General features: G+C 41.4%; 1 protein-coding gene and 1 long non-coding RNA gene across 6 annotated transcripts in view; one reads left to right on the top strand and one right to left on the bottom strand.

The window, feature by feature from the left end:
* LOC142748949 (gamma-aminobutyric acid receptor subunit pi-like) overlaps nucleotides 1-13095 on the top strand; it is a 628889-nt gene that overhangs the window by 325018 nt on the left and 290776 nt on the right. For all 4 annotated transcript variants that reach the window (XM_075856382.1, XM_075856380.1, XM_075856381.1 and 1 more), the window contains one exon: nucleotides 10430-10647. In XM_075856382.1, the coding sequence (XP_075712497.1) occupies nucleotides 10430-10647 (218 nt within the window). The remainder of the gene's footprint in view (nucleotides 1-10429; nucleotides 10648-13095) is intronic.
* The window catches only part of LOC142748951 (uncharacterized), a 106172-nt gene that overhangs the window by 61040 nt on the left and 32037 nt on the right, over nucleotides 1-13095 (bottom strand). For both annotated transcript variants that reach the window (XR_012882339.1, XR_012882340.1), the window contains exon 2: nucleotides 10553-10652. This is a non-coding gene — a long non-coding RNA (uncharacterized LOC142748951). The remainder of the gene's footprint in view (nucleotides 1-10552; nucleotides 10653-13095) is intronic.

Here is a 13095-nt window from a genome sequence, read left to right as displayed (position 1 = left end):
AAGCCAGAATGGGGGAGTTTTTTGCGCCTTCCAAGAGGGAGGCAAAATTGGCTTATTATCGAGAGAAGCTATGCAGCCAGCTTGTCACGGCTTTCAAACGGCAAACACCTGCTGCAAGCATGTCTGACCGGAGGGCCACTCTCCGCTCCCCATTGTCTCATCGTTCCACCGCCTCTGGCAGCAGCCAATTCAGTTTGGAAAATATGATGACAACATTTTTACATCCAATACCCCGACCTGACACACATCGTAGTCACCAAAGGGATGTTCACCATCACCAGCACCTAAACAACCAGGTTCACTCGTACCTGGACTGTGCCCTTTCTCCATCAGAAATCCTGATCCCAGACCCCATGGACTTCTGGGTCAGCAGATTGGATCATTGGCAAGAACTGGCCCAGTTTGCCATGTGTGTATTGTCTTGTCCACCCTCCAGTGTAGCGTCAGAGAGGGTATTCAGCGTGGCAGGGGGCTTCGTCACCCCTAAGCGTACAAGATTGTCCGCCAACAGCTTGGAAAATCTCACGTTTCTGAAAATGAATGAAGCGTGGATTTTAAAACCCCTGTGCCTGATGCCACTGATTAGATCTGACATTGCTGCTTCTGCTGCCGCTGCCGCCTGCTACTGCCGCCTACTACTACGGTATTCTGTCCTGTCCACTCTATTTTTAATGTGCAGCTACTACTTCTACCACCAATCCACCCCCAGTGCCGTCTGCTACAAGCAGGCCTGCCCCACCACAGGGCTTTGTCCTGTGACTGTCCAGTGTCTTTTAATGTGCTGCTACTACTACTACCACCCTTGCTGTCCGTTGGCTACCTCTACTACCACCAATACACCTCGACTGCCGTCTGCTACAAGCAGGTCTGCCCCATCACAGGGCTTCGTCCTGTGACTGTCCAGTCTCTTTTAATGTGCTGCTACTACTACTACTACTACCACCCTTGCTGTCCTTTGGCTACCTCTACTAACACCAATATACCTCCATTGCCGTCTGCTACAAGCAGGCCTGCCCCACCACAGGGCTTTGTCCTGTGACTGTCCAGTCTCTTTTAATGTGCTGCTACTACTACTACTACTACTACTACCACCACCCGTGCTGTCCGTTGGCTACCTCTACTACCACCAATACACCTCCACTACCGTCTTCTACAAGCAGGCCTGGAGGGCTAGTGAAAAGCCATTGCTTGTTGCTTTTACATCCGTGTTTGGATGAACCCCGGCAGGCATCTGCCAATAAAAAGGGTACATTTTTGGAGGGCTTGTGAAAAGCCATTGCTTGTTGCTTTTACATCCATGTATGGATGAACCCCGGCAGGCATTTGCCACCATAAAGGGTACATTTTTTGAGGGCTTGTCAAAAGCCATTGCTTCTTCTTTTACCACCTTATATGTATGAACCCTGGCAGGCATCTGCCGCCAAAAATGGTTTATTTTTGTACCTTTTTTAGCAATGCATTAAGCATACAACATGCACAAGTGCAGTGGTTTCTGTTAGTTATCACCGTGTCCCATCCGTTTTCCTATAGCCATACATTTTGGCGTAACTTTGACACTAACTTTGCCTTAAAGACAGCTCAAAAGTACTTGGATACACTCATGGGTGACTTAAGAGTGTTATACAGGGCTTCTAGGGCTTTTAAACAGTGTTATACACGATTTTTAATGGGCTTTCTTGAGTTACAGGTTCGGTCAGAACTAGTTCGGTCCGAATCGAACTTTTTCATGAAATTCGGCGAACCAGCCGAACCGAACTTTTCATAAGTTCGCTCATCTCTACCTGTGATTCTTGTGTTTCCTGGCTCTGCTGTTCCTGCTATTACCATTGACCTCTTCTTCATATTGACTCTGCTTGACTGACTATTCTCCTGTTCTGCTTTTGCTACCGCGTACTCTCCTGGTTTGACTTGGCTCGTTCATTACTCTTCCCTTGCTTCTGTGTTTCCTTGTCTTGTTTGTTTGTCGTGCACATAGTGGGCATAGGGACCGTCGTCCAGTTGTACGCCGTCGCCTGGGATGGATTGTGCAAGTAGGCAGGAACTGAGTGGCGGGTAGATTAGGGCTCACCTGTCCGTCTCCCTACCCTGACATTACAATTACGGACTCTATGGCTAGAAAGGTAGATAAGATGGAAGAAATGAAAAAGGTTTTCCAGGAATAGTTTGAAAAACTATATAGTAATATTCCTAGAATTTTTGGAGGGGAAATAGAGAAGTATATGTCTGAACTTGATTTACCAAAAATCTCACAAAAAGGGCAGAAAAGTTCTAGATGCAGTGTTTTACATTGGAGGAGATTAAGTCAATAGCATATGGTTTGACTAAGGGTAAGGCCTCGGGTACCGGTGGACTACCGTTTGAAGCGTATCGGAGATATTGGTCAATACTTTTACCAGTCCTGTTACAGGTCATAGATTATGCATTTGAGAATGGTAGGTTACCAGCGATTCTGGTGTCTAAATTTTTAGTTTTTTTGCGGCGTACACCGTGCGGGTTAAATAATGATATATCGTAATAGTTCAGACTTTTATGGATGCGGCGATACCTATTATGTTTATTTATTTATTTATTTTTTTAAATGCCTTAGGGGGGAAATGGAAAAAGGTTTTTTTGTAACGTTTAATATAATATATATATATATATATATATATATATATATATATATATATTTACATTAAAAAAATCTTTATTTTAGTAATTTTAACTTTTTTTATTAGTCCCCCTAGGAGACTTCAGCCAGCGATCGGTGGATCGCTTGCACTATATACTGCAATACTAATATTACTAATATTGCAGTATATCGTCTTTCTGACAGGCTTCTATTAAGCCCTGCCAGAGGCAGGGCTTAATAGGAGCACAAAGATGGCAGACCTGGGGACTTTATTAGGCACCACAGGCTGCCATAGCAGCCATACCATCGCCACACCACGATTGCATTGCGGGGGGCGCGATAAGCTGCTAGAGGGGGTCGCCCCCGTCTTTCTAACTATTTAAAATCCGTGGTTGCTATTGACCGTGGCATTAAATTGGTTAAACGAGCAGGATCGCGCTCAAGCATGATCGCGCTCGTTACTGTGAAGTGTTGGCTGTAACATACATCCAACACCAGCATTATATAGTGCGGGCTCCATACTTCCCTTACCCGGCTATCACATAGTTATAAGTCAAATGTCGGGAAGGGGTTAATAAATGCTTAGATAATTTCCTAGAATGAAAAAATAGCATGCGAGCTACGCTGTTTCTCTAACTACTGTTCAGCACTATGGGAGTTACGGAAACAGTGTAACTCACTGAGCTAACTCCGTAACTCCATTAGTAGTGAATGGCAGTTACGGAAGCAGCGTAGCATGCGAGCTACTCTGTTTCCATAACTACTATTCAGTTCTATGGGAGTTACGGAAACAGCATATCTCAGCAAGTTACGCTGTTTCAGTAACTCGATATGTAATCAAATGGCCGGGAGAGCACAAAAAGCTAGTGGGGCCCCGTTCTAGAAATAGGTGCGGGTCCCAGAGGTGGGACCCACATCTATCTGACATTTATTGCATACCCTGTTGATATGTAATAAATGTCCTTCATGGAAAAAACCCTACAAATGCCGCAGTCGCTATTGACTGCGGCATTTAACTAGTTAAACGACCAGGAACAGCGCGATCAGTATGACGGTACATCATGGGTCGGGAAGGCCTTAAGTAAGGAAGCTGTCAGGGGGCCCGGCGCGGCCGACTATAAGATGCAGGGACGTTTTAGCAAGATTTATTCTTACTAAAAACTGTGTGTTATAGTCCGAAAATACGGTATGTCTTTTTTCAAACGTACTAACTATGTAACTATGTAACTATATTGTTGGGTTCTCCTATAGAGATCATAAGGAAAAAATTATGTTATATGCAGATGATATTTTGCTTTTTATTAAAGAGACGCAAAACTCCTAGCAGGAGGTAGTTAATACCTTGAACCAATTTTCCAAATTTTCGGGGTTTTATATAAATAGATGCAAATCTGTTAATTTATCCTAAGATCATCAGGGGTGTGATGGGTTACCTTTTCCAGTATCTCAGGCGAGCTTCAGATATTTAGGAGTTCAGATATCAAAGAATGCTCAGGATTATAAAGAACTAAATCTGATAACCTTAAGTACGAAATTCAGAAAGAAAGTTAAAATCTGGTCGAAGCTGCCTCTATCTATGACAGGGAGACTGCATTGATCAAGTCCATATATATCCACAGATACTGTACATTTTAAATAGAAGCCCCGTATGGATTGGAAAAAAGTTTTGAATCTATATTCCAGGATTTCCTATAGAAAGGGAAGACCCCAAGAATTAGTCTGCAGTATCTTAAAAATTCAAAGGAAACTGGGGGTTTGGCTGTTCCAGATTTATGGAAGAGTATTTCTCCACACGCGATCAGGAGCGGGGCAACGGCTGTAAAACAATTCCATTGAAAAACAAAGTGAAATAATTTAGAGGTGAAAAATAAAATTAAAAAAACAAAAATAATGTGGTTGCATAAGTGTGAACACCCTCTTATAATTGGGGATTTAGTTGTGTTAAGAATTAGCCAATCACATTTAAACTCATGTTAAATAGTAATCAGTACACAGCTGTCATTATTTAAAGTGATTCTGAATAACCCCATATAAAGTTCAGCTGTTCTATTAGGATTTCCCTGACATTTACTTTGTTGCATGTGATAGCAAAAGCCCTGGTCCATAAAGAGCTTACAACACATCAAAGGGATCTAATAGTTGAAAGGCATCAGTCAGGAGAAGGGTACCAAAGAATTTCCAAGGCATTAGATATACCATGGAACAAAGTGAAGACGGTCATCAAGAAATGGATAACATTTGGCACAACAGTGACATTACCAAGAACTGGACGTCCCTCAAAACTTGATGAAAAGACAAGACGAAAATTTTTTTTTTTATATGTCTGGGCTGTGGTAGGGTGGCAAGACGGAAGACTTTTCTAACAAAGAAAAACATCCAAGCCCGGCTATGTTTTGCAAAGACCTACATTAAGTCTGCCAAAAGCAAAGTGGGAAAACGTGTTATGGTCTGATGAGACCAAGGCTGAACTTTTTGGCCATAATTCCAAAAGGTATATTTGTCGCAAAGCCAACACTGCACATCACCAAAAGAACACCATACCCACAGTGAAGCATGGTAGAAGCAACATTATGTTTTGGGGCTGTTTTTCTGCAGTTGGAACTGGGGCTTTAGTTAAGGTGAAGGGAATTGTGAACAGTTCCAAATATCAGTCAATATTGTCACAAAACCTGCAGGCCTCTGCTAAAAAGCTGAAGATGGAGAGTAAATTCACCTTTCAGTACGACAACGAACCAAAGCATACCTCCAAATAAACCAAAATGGCTTCAGCAGAAGAAGATTAAAGTTTTGGAAGGAAGAGTGGGCAACAATTGCCTAGTCAAGATGGCACATGCTGATAGACTTCTACCCAAAAAGACTGAATGCTGTCATAAAGTCAAAGGGTAATTCAACAAAGTATTAGTTTAACCCCTTCCTGCCCAATCACGTACAGTAACGTGATGGAAACTTGTGTCTTAACGCCTTTCCACGTTACTGTACGTGAAGGAGATGGAGCTAGCTCAGGAGCTGAGCCCGCACCATCACCGCCGGGTGACAGCTGTATGTTACAGCTGGCACCCTGTGGTATCGGCCAGGACTAGAGCTAGCATCCGATCCGGTCGATTAACCACTCAGATGCTGCGTTCAATAGAGATCGCAGCATGTGAGGAGCTTTTAGCCACCGGCACCCCAGCAACGTGATCGCTGGGTTGCTGGTGGCTGCAAAGGCGATCGGAGGCCCATTACTTACCTCCCAGTCTGCCAGCAACGGAAGCCTCCTATGCCCCGCTCGGCGGTGGGGCCTAAAAGTCTTCCGGTACTATCAGCAAGATGGCGTCGGCTCAGCTTCTGCCTCAGAAGCTGAGCCGGCATCATCAGCAGTGGGTGTCCGCTGTAAGTTACAGCGGACACCCCGATATATCAGCAGGAACCGGAGCTCACCAGAAGTGACCCCATTTTGGAAACAATACCCCTCAAGGTATTCACCTAAGGGTGTAGTGAGCATGTTAACCCCCCAGGTGTTTGCAACATCGATTGCACACTTATTTCTGCCAGAGTGAAAATTGGATTGTTTCCATAGATATGCCAATATGTGGTGCCCAGCTTGTGCCACCATAACAAGACAGCTCTCTAATTATTATGCTGTGTTTCCCTGTTTTAGAAACACCCTACATGTGGCCCCAATCTTTTGTAAGGACATTCGACAAAGCTCAGGAGTGAAAGAGCACCATGTAAAATTGAGGCCTAATTTGGCGACTTACACGGTATTGGTTCACAATTGCAGAGGATCTGATGTGAAATAATAAAAGAAACCCCTGACAAGTGACCCCATTTTGGAAACTGCACCCCTCAAGGCATTTATTTGGGGTGTAGTGAGCATTTTCACCCCATAGGTTTTTCCATAAATGATTGCGCTGCGGAAGGTGCAAATTAAAATGTTTCCCTAGATATGCCAATTTAGTGGCAAATATGTCGTGCTCAGCTTGTGCCACTGGGGACACACACACCAACAATTGTTAAAAGGGTTCTCCCGGGTATGGTGATGCAATATATGTGGAAGTAAACAGCTGTTTGGGCACACTGTAGGGCTCAGAAGGGGGGGAGCGCCATTTAGCATTTGGAGCGTGGATTTTGCTTGGTAATAGTTTTGTTTGGAGTCTTACTGGTGTTTCCGTTTATAATGTGGGCATATGTGAGCTGGGCAGAGTACATCAGGGGCATAGTTAGGTGGTATAATAATAAGGCAAAAAAAATAATAAAATAATCCATAAATGTGTGTTACGCTGTGACACAATCCTTGCTGCGCAGGCCGGTGTCGCATTGATAAATGTTCTTCCTTATCCCCCTTTTGGTCCACACTCCGAACCTTTGCAGTTTGGGGAATTTTTCTGGGAAAGTGTTGTCCTGGTATAATACGGGCGCCTTCGCTTCTAGCAGATATGTTTGGGCCCTCCCCTTCCTGGTTCCCTAATTTTAGGGGCCTTGTTAATTCGCCTCTTGAAACAGAAGAAATGTTAACCTCGGGCTGCACAACTGGATATTTTTCTTTCCTGACTTATTGGAGCCTTAACTTATTTTATTTTTTCATATACGTAGTGGTATAAAGACAGTTTTTTTGCAAGATGAGCTGTAGTTATTATTGGTACCATTTTGTGGTACATGCGACTTTTTGATCACTTTTTATCCTTTTTTGGGAGGCAAGGTGACAAAAAAACTGCAATTCTGCCATAGTTTTTTTTATATACAGCATTTACCATGCGTTATAAACTACATGTTATCTTTACTCTACAGGTCAGTACGATTCCGGTGATACCAAATTTATAGCACCTTTTTATGTTTTACAACTTTTTGCACAATAAAATTACTTTTGTAAAGAGAATGTATTTTTTCTTTCGCCATGTTGTGAGAGCCATAACTTTTTAATTTTTTCGTCGATGGAGCTGTATGAGGGCTTATTTTTTGCGAGACAAGCTATAGTTTTTATAGCTACCATTTTTGGATACATGCGACTTTTGATCATTTTTTATTTCAATTTTTTTAAGACAAAGTGACCAAAAAAACTGCAATTATGCCAGTATTTTTTAGGTTTTTTTTACGCCATTCACTACGCAGGATAAATAACAAAATATTGTTATAGTTCAGGTCGTTACAGTTGCAGCGATACCAAATATGTATGGTTTATTTTTTTTTTCATTAATAAATGACTTGATAAGGGAAAAAGGGGGAGATTGTGTTTTGTTTTATTTTATTGTTTGCAAATGCGACATAGCGCCCAGAAACCAAATGCAGCAAAATCTGTACTCCAAAAGCAAATGGCGCTCCTTCCGTTCTGAGCCCTATTGAGTGCCCAAACAGCAGTTTATGACCACGTGTCGGGTATTGCCGTACTAGGGAGAAATTGCTTTACAAGTGTTGGGGGTTCTTTTTTTCATTTATTTGTTGAGAAAATAAAACATTTTGAGCTAAAACTACGTCTTATTGAAGAGAAAGGATTTTTTTTATTTTCACTGTCCAATTCTAATAAAATCTATGAAACACCTGTGGGGTCAAAATGCTCACTCCACACCTAGGGGTGTAGTTTTCTCAATGGAGTCACTTTTTGGGCGTTTTCACTGTTTTGGTCCCTTAGGGGCTTTGCAAATGTGACATCGCCTCCGTAAACCATTCCTGCTAAATTTGAGCTCCAAAAGCCAAATGACACACTTTCCATTCTAAGCTCCACCGTGTGTCCAAACAGCCGTTTATTACCACATGTGGGGTATTGTTTTACTCGGGAGAAATTGCTTTACAATGTTGCGTTGCTTTTTCTCCTTTAGTCCTTGTGGAAATTAGAAAAAAATAGCTAAACCTACATATTCTTGGAAAGAATGTCGATTTTCATTTTCACGGCCCACTTTCAATAATTTCTGCAAAAAACCTGTGGGGTCAAAATGCTCCCTATACCCCTAGATAATTTCCTCAAGGGGTGTAGATTCCCAAATGGGGTCACTTTTGGGAGATTTCCACTGTTTTGGCACCGCAAGAGCCCTTCAAACCTGACATGGTGCCTAAAATATTTTCTAATAAAAAGGAGGCCCAAAATCCACTAGGTGTTCCTTTGCTTCTGAGGCCGGTCGTTTAGTCCAGTAGCACACTAGGGCCACATGTGGGATATTTCTAAAAACTGCAGAATCTGTACAATCAATATTAAGTTGCATTTCACTGGTAAAACCTTCTGTGTTACAAAAACAATTGATTAAAAATGAATTTCTGCAAAAAGATGAAATTTGAAAATTTCACCTCTAAGTTACTTTAATTCCTGTGAAACGTCCAAAGGGTTAGGAAACTTTCTAAATGCTGTTTTGTATACTTTGAGGGGTGAAGTTTTTAAAATGGGGTGTCTTATTGGTGGTTACTAATATATAAGGCCCTAAAAGCCGCTTCACAACTGAACTGGCCCCTGTAAAAATAGCCTTTTGACATTTTCTTGAAAATGTGAGTAATTGCTGCTAAAGTTCTAAGCCTTGTAATATCCTATGAAAGGATGTTAAAAAAAACTATGCCAGTCTAAAGTAGACATATGTGGGATGTTAATTAGCAACAATTTTGTGTGGTATTACTATCTGTCTTATAAGCAGATACATTTAAATTTAGAAAAATGCTAATTTTTGCAATTTTTCACAAAATTTTGGTGATTTTCACTAATAAATATTGAATTTATCGACCACATTTTTCCACTATAATAAAGTACAATAAGTCACGAGAAAACAATCAGAATCGCTTTGATAGGTAAGACCATTCCCAAGTTATTACCACATAAAGTGACACATGTCAGATTTAAAAAAATGGGTATGGTCCTGAAGGCCAAAATGAGCTTGGTCCTCAAGGGGTTAAGGGTGTGCATATTTATGCAACCACATTATTTATTTATCTATTTTTTCACCCTAAAAGATTTCAGTTTGTTTTTCAAGGGAATTGTACAGAGGACGGGTCACATTGAAGTTCTGAAATAATTCATCCTGTACTGATGTTTTAACATTTCAAGAACTGGAATTTTAACAGGAGTGTGTAGACTTTTTATATCCACTGTATATATATATATATATATATATATATATATATATATATCCTGCAAATAAAACAGAGGCAGCGCTCCGATGATGTGAAAAAAGGGTGGTGTGTTTAATTCACCCCAGTAGCAACATTTCAATCCATCTCGATGGTATCTTTGTTAAGGACAGGGGGCAAGGTGCCAATAATACATTGGCATTTGTTAATGTGGCCTGGTGGTCAGATACATGAAGAAAGAGGTAGGAGTGTGAAGTAGAAAAAAATATATACCAGTATGTATGTGTATATGTATATATATATATATATATATATATATATATATATATATATATATATATATATATATATAAATGCAGAAACAATATAAATGAATAACAGAAAATATATATTCTGTAAAACCCTATGTGGAAAGAATGATGGTATGAGAGTTATATAAAAGTGGAGGGGGCACTGGGCTATGGGAGGATGACAGGATTTCCCATTGGGTTATGTGTCCTTATTGATCCTGAGGTTTGGAAGACTGAAACACTGTGAGCCCCCCCCCCCCTCCCCAAGTCTCATAATGTAAGAAATTAGCTAATGAAGATATGTCCTGTATATGTTTGTAATTTTTCTATACAATAAAAAAAATCACATAAGATTCACTCATAAATGACAGACCTTTGAAATCAGCATATGTCACTCTCAGAGAGGGCAGCATAAAGTCTTTGACAGGTTTCCTTTAAAATATTTCGGAATATTTGCCTTTTTGATTTATATGTAGTCAGTAAACCATATCTCTATTAACAGGATTACACAGCCACAATATTTTTGCGCCAGAGATGGATGGATGAACGTCTAGCATTTGAAGGCAATAAAAGTATTACGTTGGATCCCAGGCTAGTGCAGCTGCTTTGGGTCCCAGACACTTACATTGTAGATTCCAAGAAATCCTTCCTGCATGATGTTACCGTGGAGAATCGTCTTGTTCGTCTGTTTTCAAATGGAACTGTGCTTTATGCAATCAGGTACCCTAGACATTAAATGATAGAACATATATTTTTTTGATGCATTGCACTATAACAATACTATAAAAAACTAAACATTTAAACAAAAGAAAAACTAACATAAATAATAACCACCTTTAATTGATTCTGAACTAATATGCATACTGTAGTCAATAAAATTTTAGATAACTGTTTCCTATAGTATATCATGTTAGAGCACTAGATAAAAAAAAATAGACTATATGGACAAAGGCATTGGGACACCTAAACGTTACACCTACAAGAGCTTTTATAACATCCCATTCTAAATCTATAGACCGTAATATGAAGTTGGTCCCCCCTTTGCAGCTAAAACAGCTACCACTGTTCTTTGAAGATTTTCTACTTGATTTTGAAGTGTATCTGTAGGAGTCTTTGCCCATTCATCCAGAAGAGCCTTTGTATGGTCAGACACTGATATTGGACGAGAAGGCCTGGCTCGCAATCTCAGTTCTACTTCATCCCAAATGTTTAAGATGGAGTTGAGGTCAGGGCTCTGTGCTGGCCAGTCAAGTTTGTACACAGTAAACTCACACAACCATGAATGGACATTGCTTTGTAAACTGGGGACAGTCATGCTGAAACAGAAAAGGGTCTTTCCCAAACTGTTACCACAAATTCAAAAGCATACAATTGTCCAAAAAGTCTTTGTATGCTGAAGTATTAAATGTAAAATGAAGACTAAAGTATTAAAATTTCCCTTTACTGGAACTAAGGAGCCTAGGCCAAATACTCTGAAAAATAATCCCATACAAGTGCTTTGCAGTCTATGGGGGGAATTTATTAAGACTTCTATGGACTAGTAGGTTGTGAACCCACTGTGCTACTCAACCAGTTTGACTTAGAGCCAACTCTAAGGGCGCTATCTAAGTTGCTCTCAGGTATTCACCCTTTAACCCCCATATGGAGATCTGGACTTTGCTGCGGGAAGACTACCAGGTCGCTACCTCTTGAGGTGGTCTAGGTGTGAGTAGCAGCTGACCCAGCAGACAATGGTGTAGTACACCGATGGTACAGGCACCGGAAGACAGGACTGATTCTAGCTTTTCTGCTGCCTGAGGTGAAAATTGAAATGGTGCCACCCAGATTTTGATTGACATCCCCCTGGCTGTACTCTATCACTATCAGTCTCCTCCAACTCTTGCAGATGCATCAGGATTCTTCAATGAGTAATTAGCATATAGTGTGTGCAGTTTCAAAAGTTGATTTTATAGATTTTGCGCAATCTGAAAACAACATACAAAGAAATGTTTGGGAATATTGTCAGGTCATGTATTACCGCATTGTGGTGGTTCAAGGGATTAAAAATGCCTGACAAGTTCCCATTAAATATACAATAAATTGAAAACAACTACATCTGCCCTGAAATATTGTTATTGTAAATATATCCTATATAATTACAGCTCTGACATATATACAGTACCAGAACAAAGCTCAGTACATATATACAGCACCAGAACAAAGTTCAGTACCTAAATAAAGCACCAGAACCAAGCTCAGTCCATAAATACTGTCATGCCCATGGCCGCGGGCCGTCAGGCTCACTCACCTCCTGATGGCCGCAGCCATGGATCTGTGAGCGCTGGAACCAGTCTCCTCCTCAGGAGACGCCAGCGCTCACTTCCGCTCACATCGGCCGGGTCCCGTATGGTGCTCTTAAAGGGGCAGCGCGCGCACCAGACTTTTATGTTTAATTAGCCCATGAGACCCTTCCTCCCATGCCTGAGCATTGTTGTCGTACCCTAAGTTTTTCTATGCAAATGGTCTCCTAGTGTTTTCCAGTTCCCAGTGTTTCCCGTACCTGTATCCTGTAATCTATATCCCATGCTATCCTGGTCAAGTGCCATGTTGAGCTGAAGTCGTGCTGTATACCACGCCTGTCCTGCTACACCACGCCTGACGTCTGCCTGCTGCCTAGTCCCAGCCAAGCCTGCCTTGCTACTGTCCGAGCTGCCACAGGTACCCTATACGAACTATAGACTGTAACCTGTGCCCTGTTGGACAGCTGCCATACCGCTAAGGCGGTACGGCCCAGTGGTTCCACGAACCCAACGTGTCAAATACCTCACCAGAATCAAGCTCCGTACTGTAAGGGAATTAGGTAGCGGGACAGTCGTCTCCTGGGGTAGACGGGCACTCGGTATCAAACACGCCAGTAAATTTCAGTCCGCACAGCAAAGATGTGGTACTACTGGCCTCAGCCAGTTTTATTTACGGTTTGTACATGAATAAAAAGAAAACAAACAAAAAGAAAACTCTATGCCTGTCTGGCACTAACTATACAGTCAGGTATCCTAACTAACACAGTACAGGCCTAATGCCTGGCACCATAAACTATGAAGACCATACAACCTGTTATGAATGCAGTCGGTTTGCTCTCACAATCTCCTCTCCCAAGGCTGAGAGAGAGTGTGACTGAACTGCAGCCTT

Source organism: Rhinoderma darwinii, chromosome 3, assembly GCF_050947455.1.
Source record: "Rhinoderma darwinii isolate aRhiDar2 chromosome 3, aRhiDar2.hap1, whole genome shotgun sequence".
NCBI classification, from domain to species: domain Eukaryota; kingdom Metazoa; phylum Chordata; class Amphibia; order Anura; family Rhinodermatidae; genus Rhinoderma; species Rhinoderma darwinii.
Note: the sequence above shows the minus strand (reverse complement) of the source record. Positions and strands in the feature narration are given on the sequence as shown.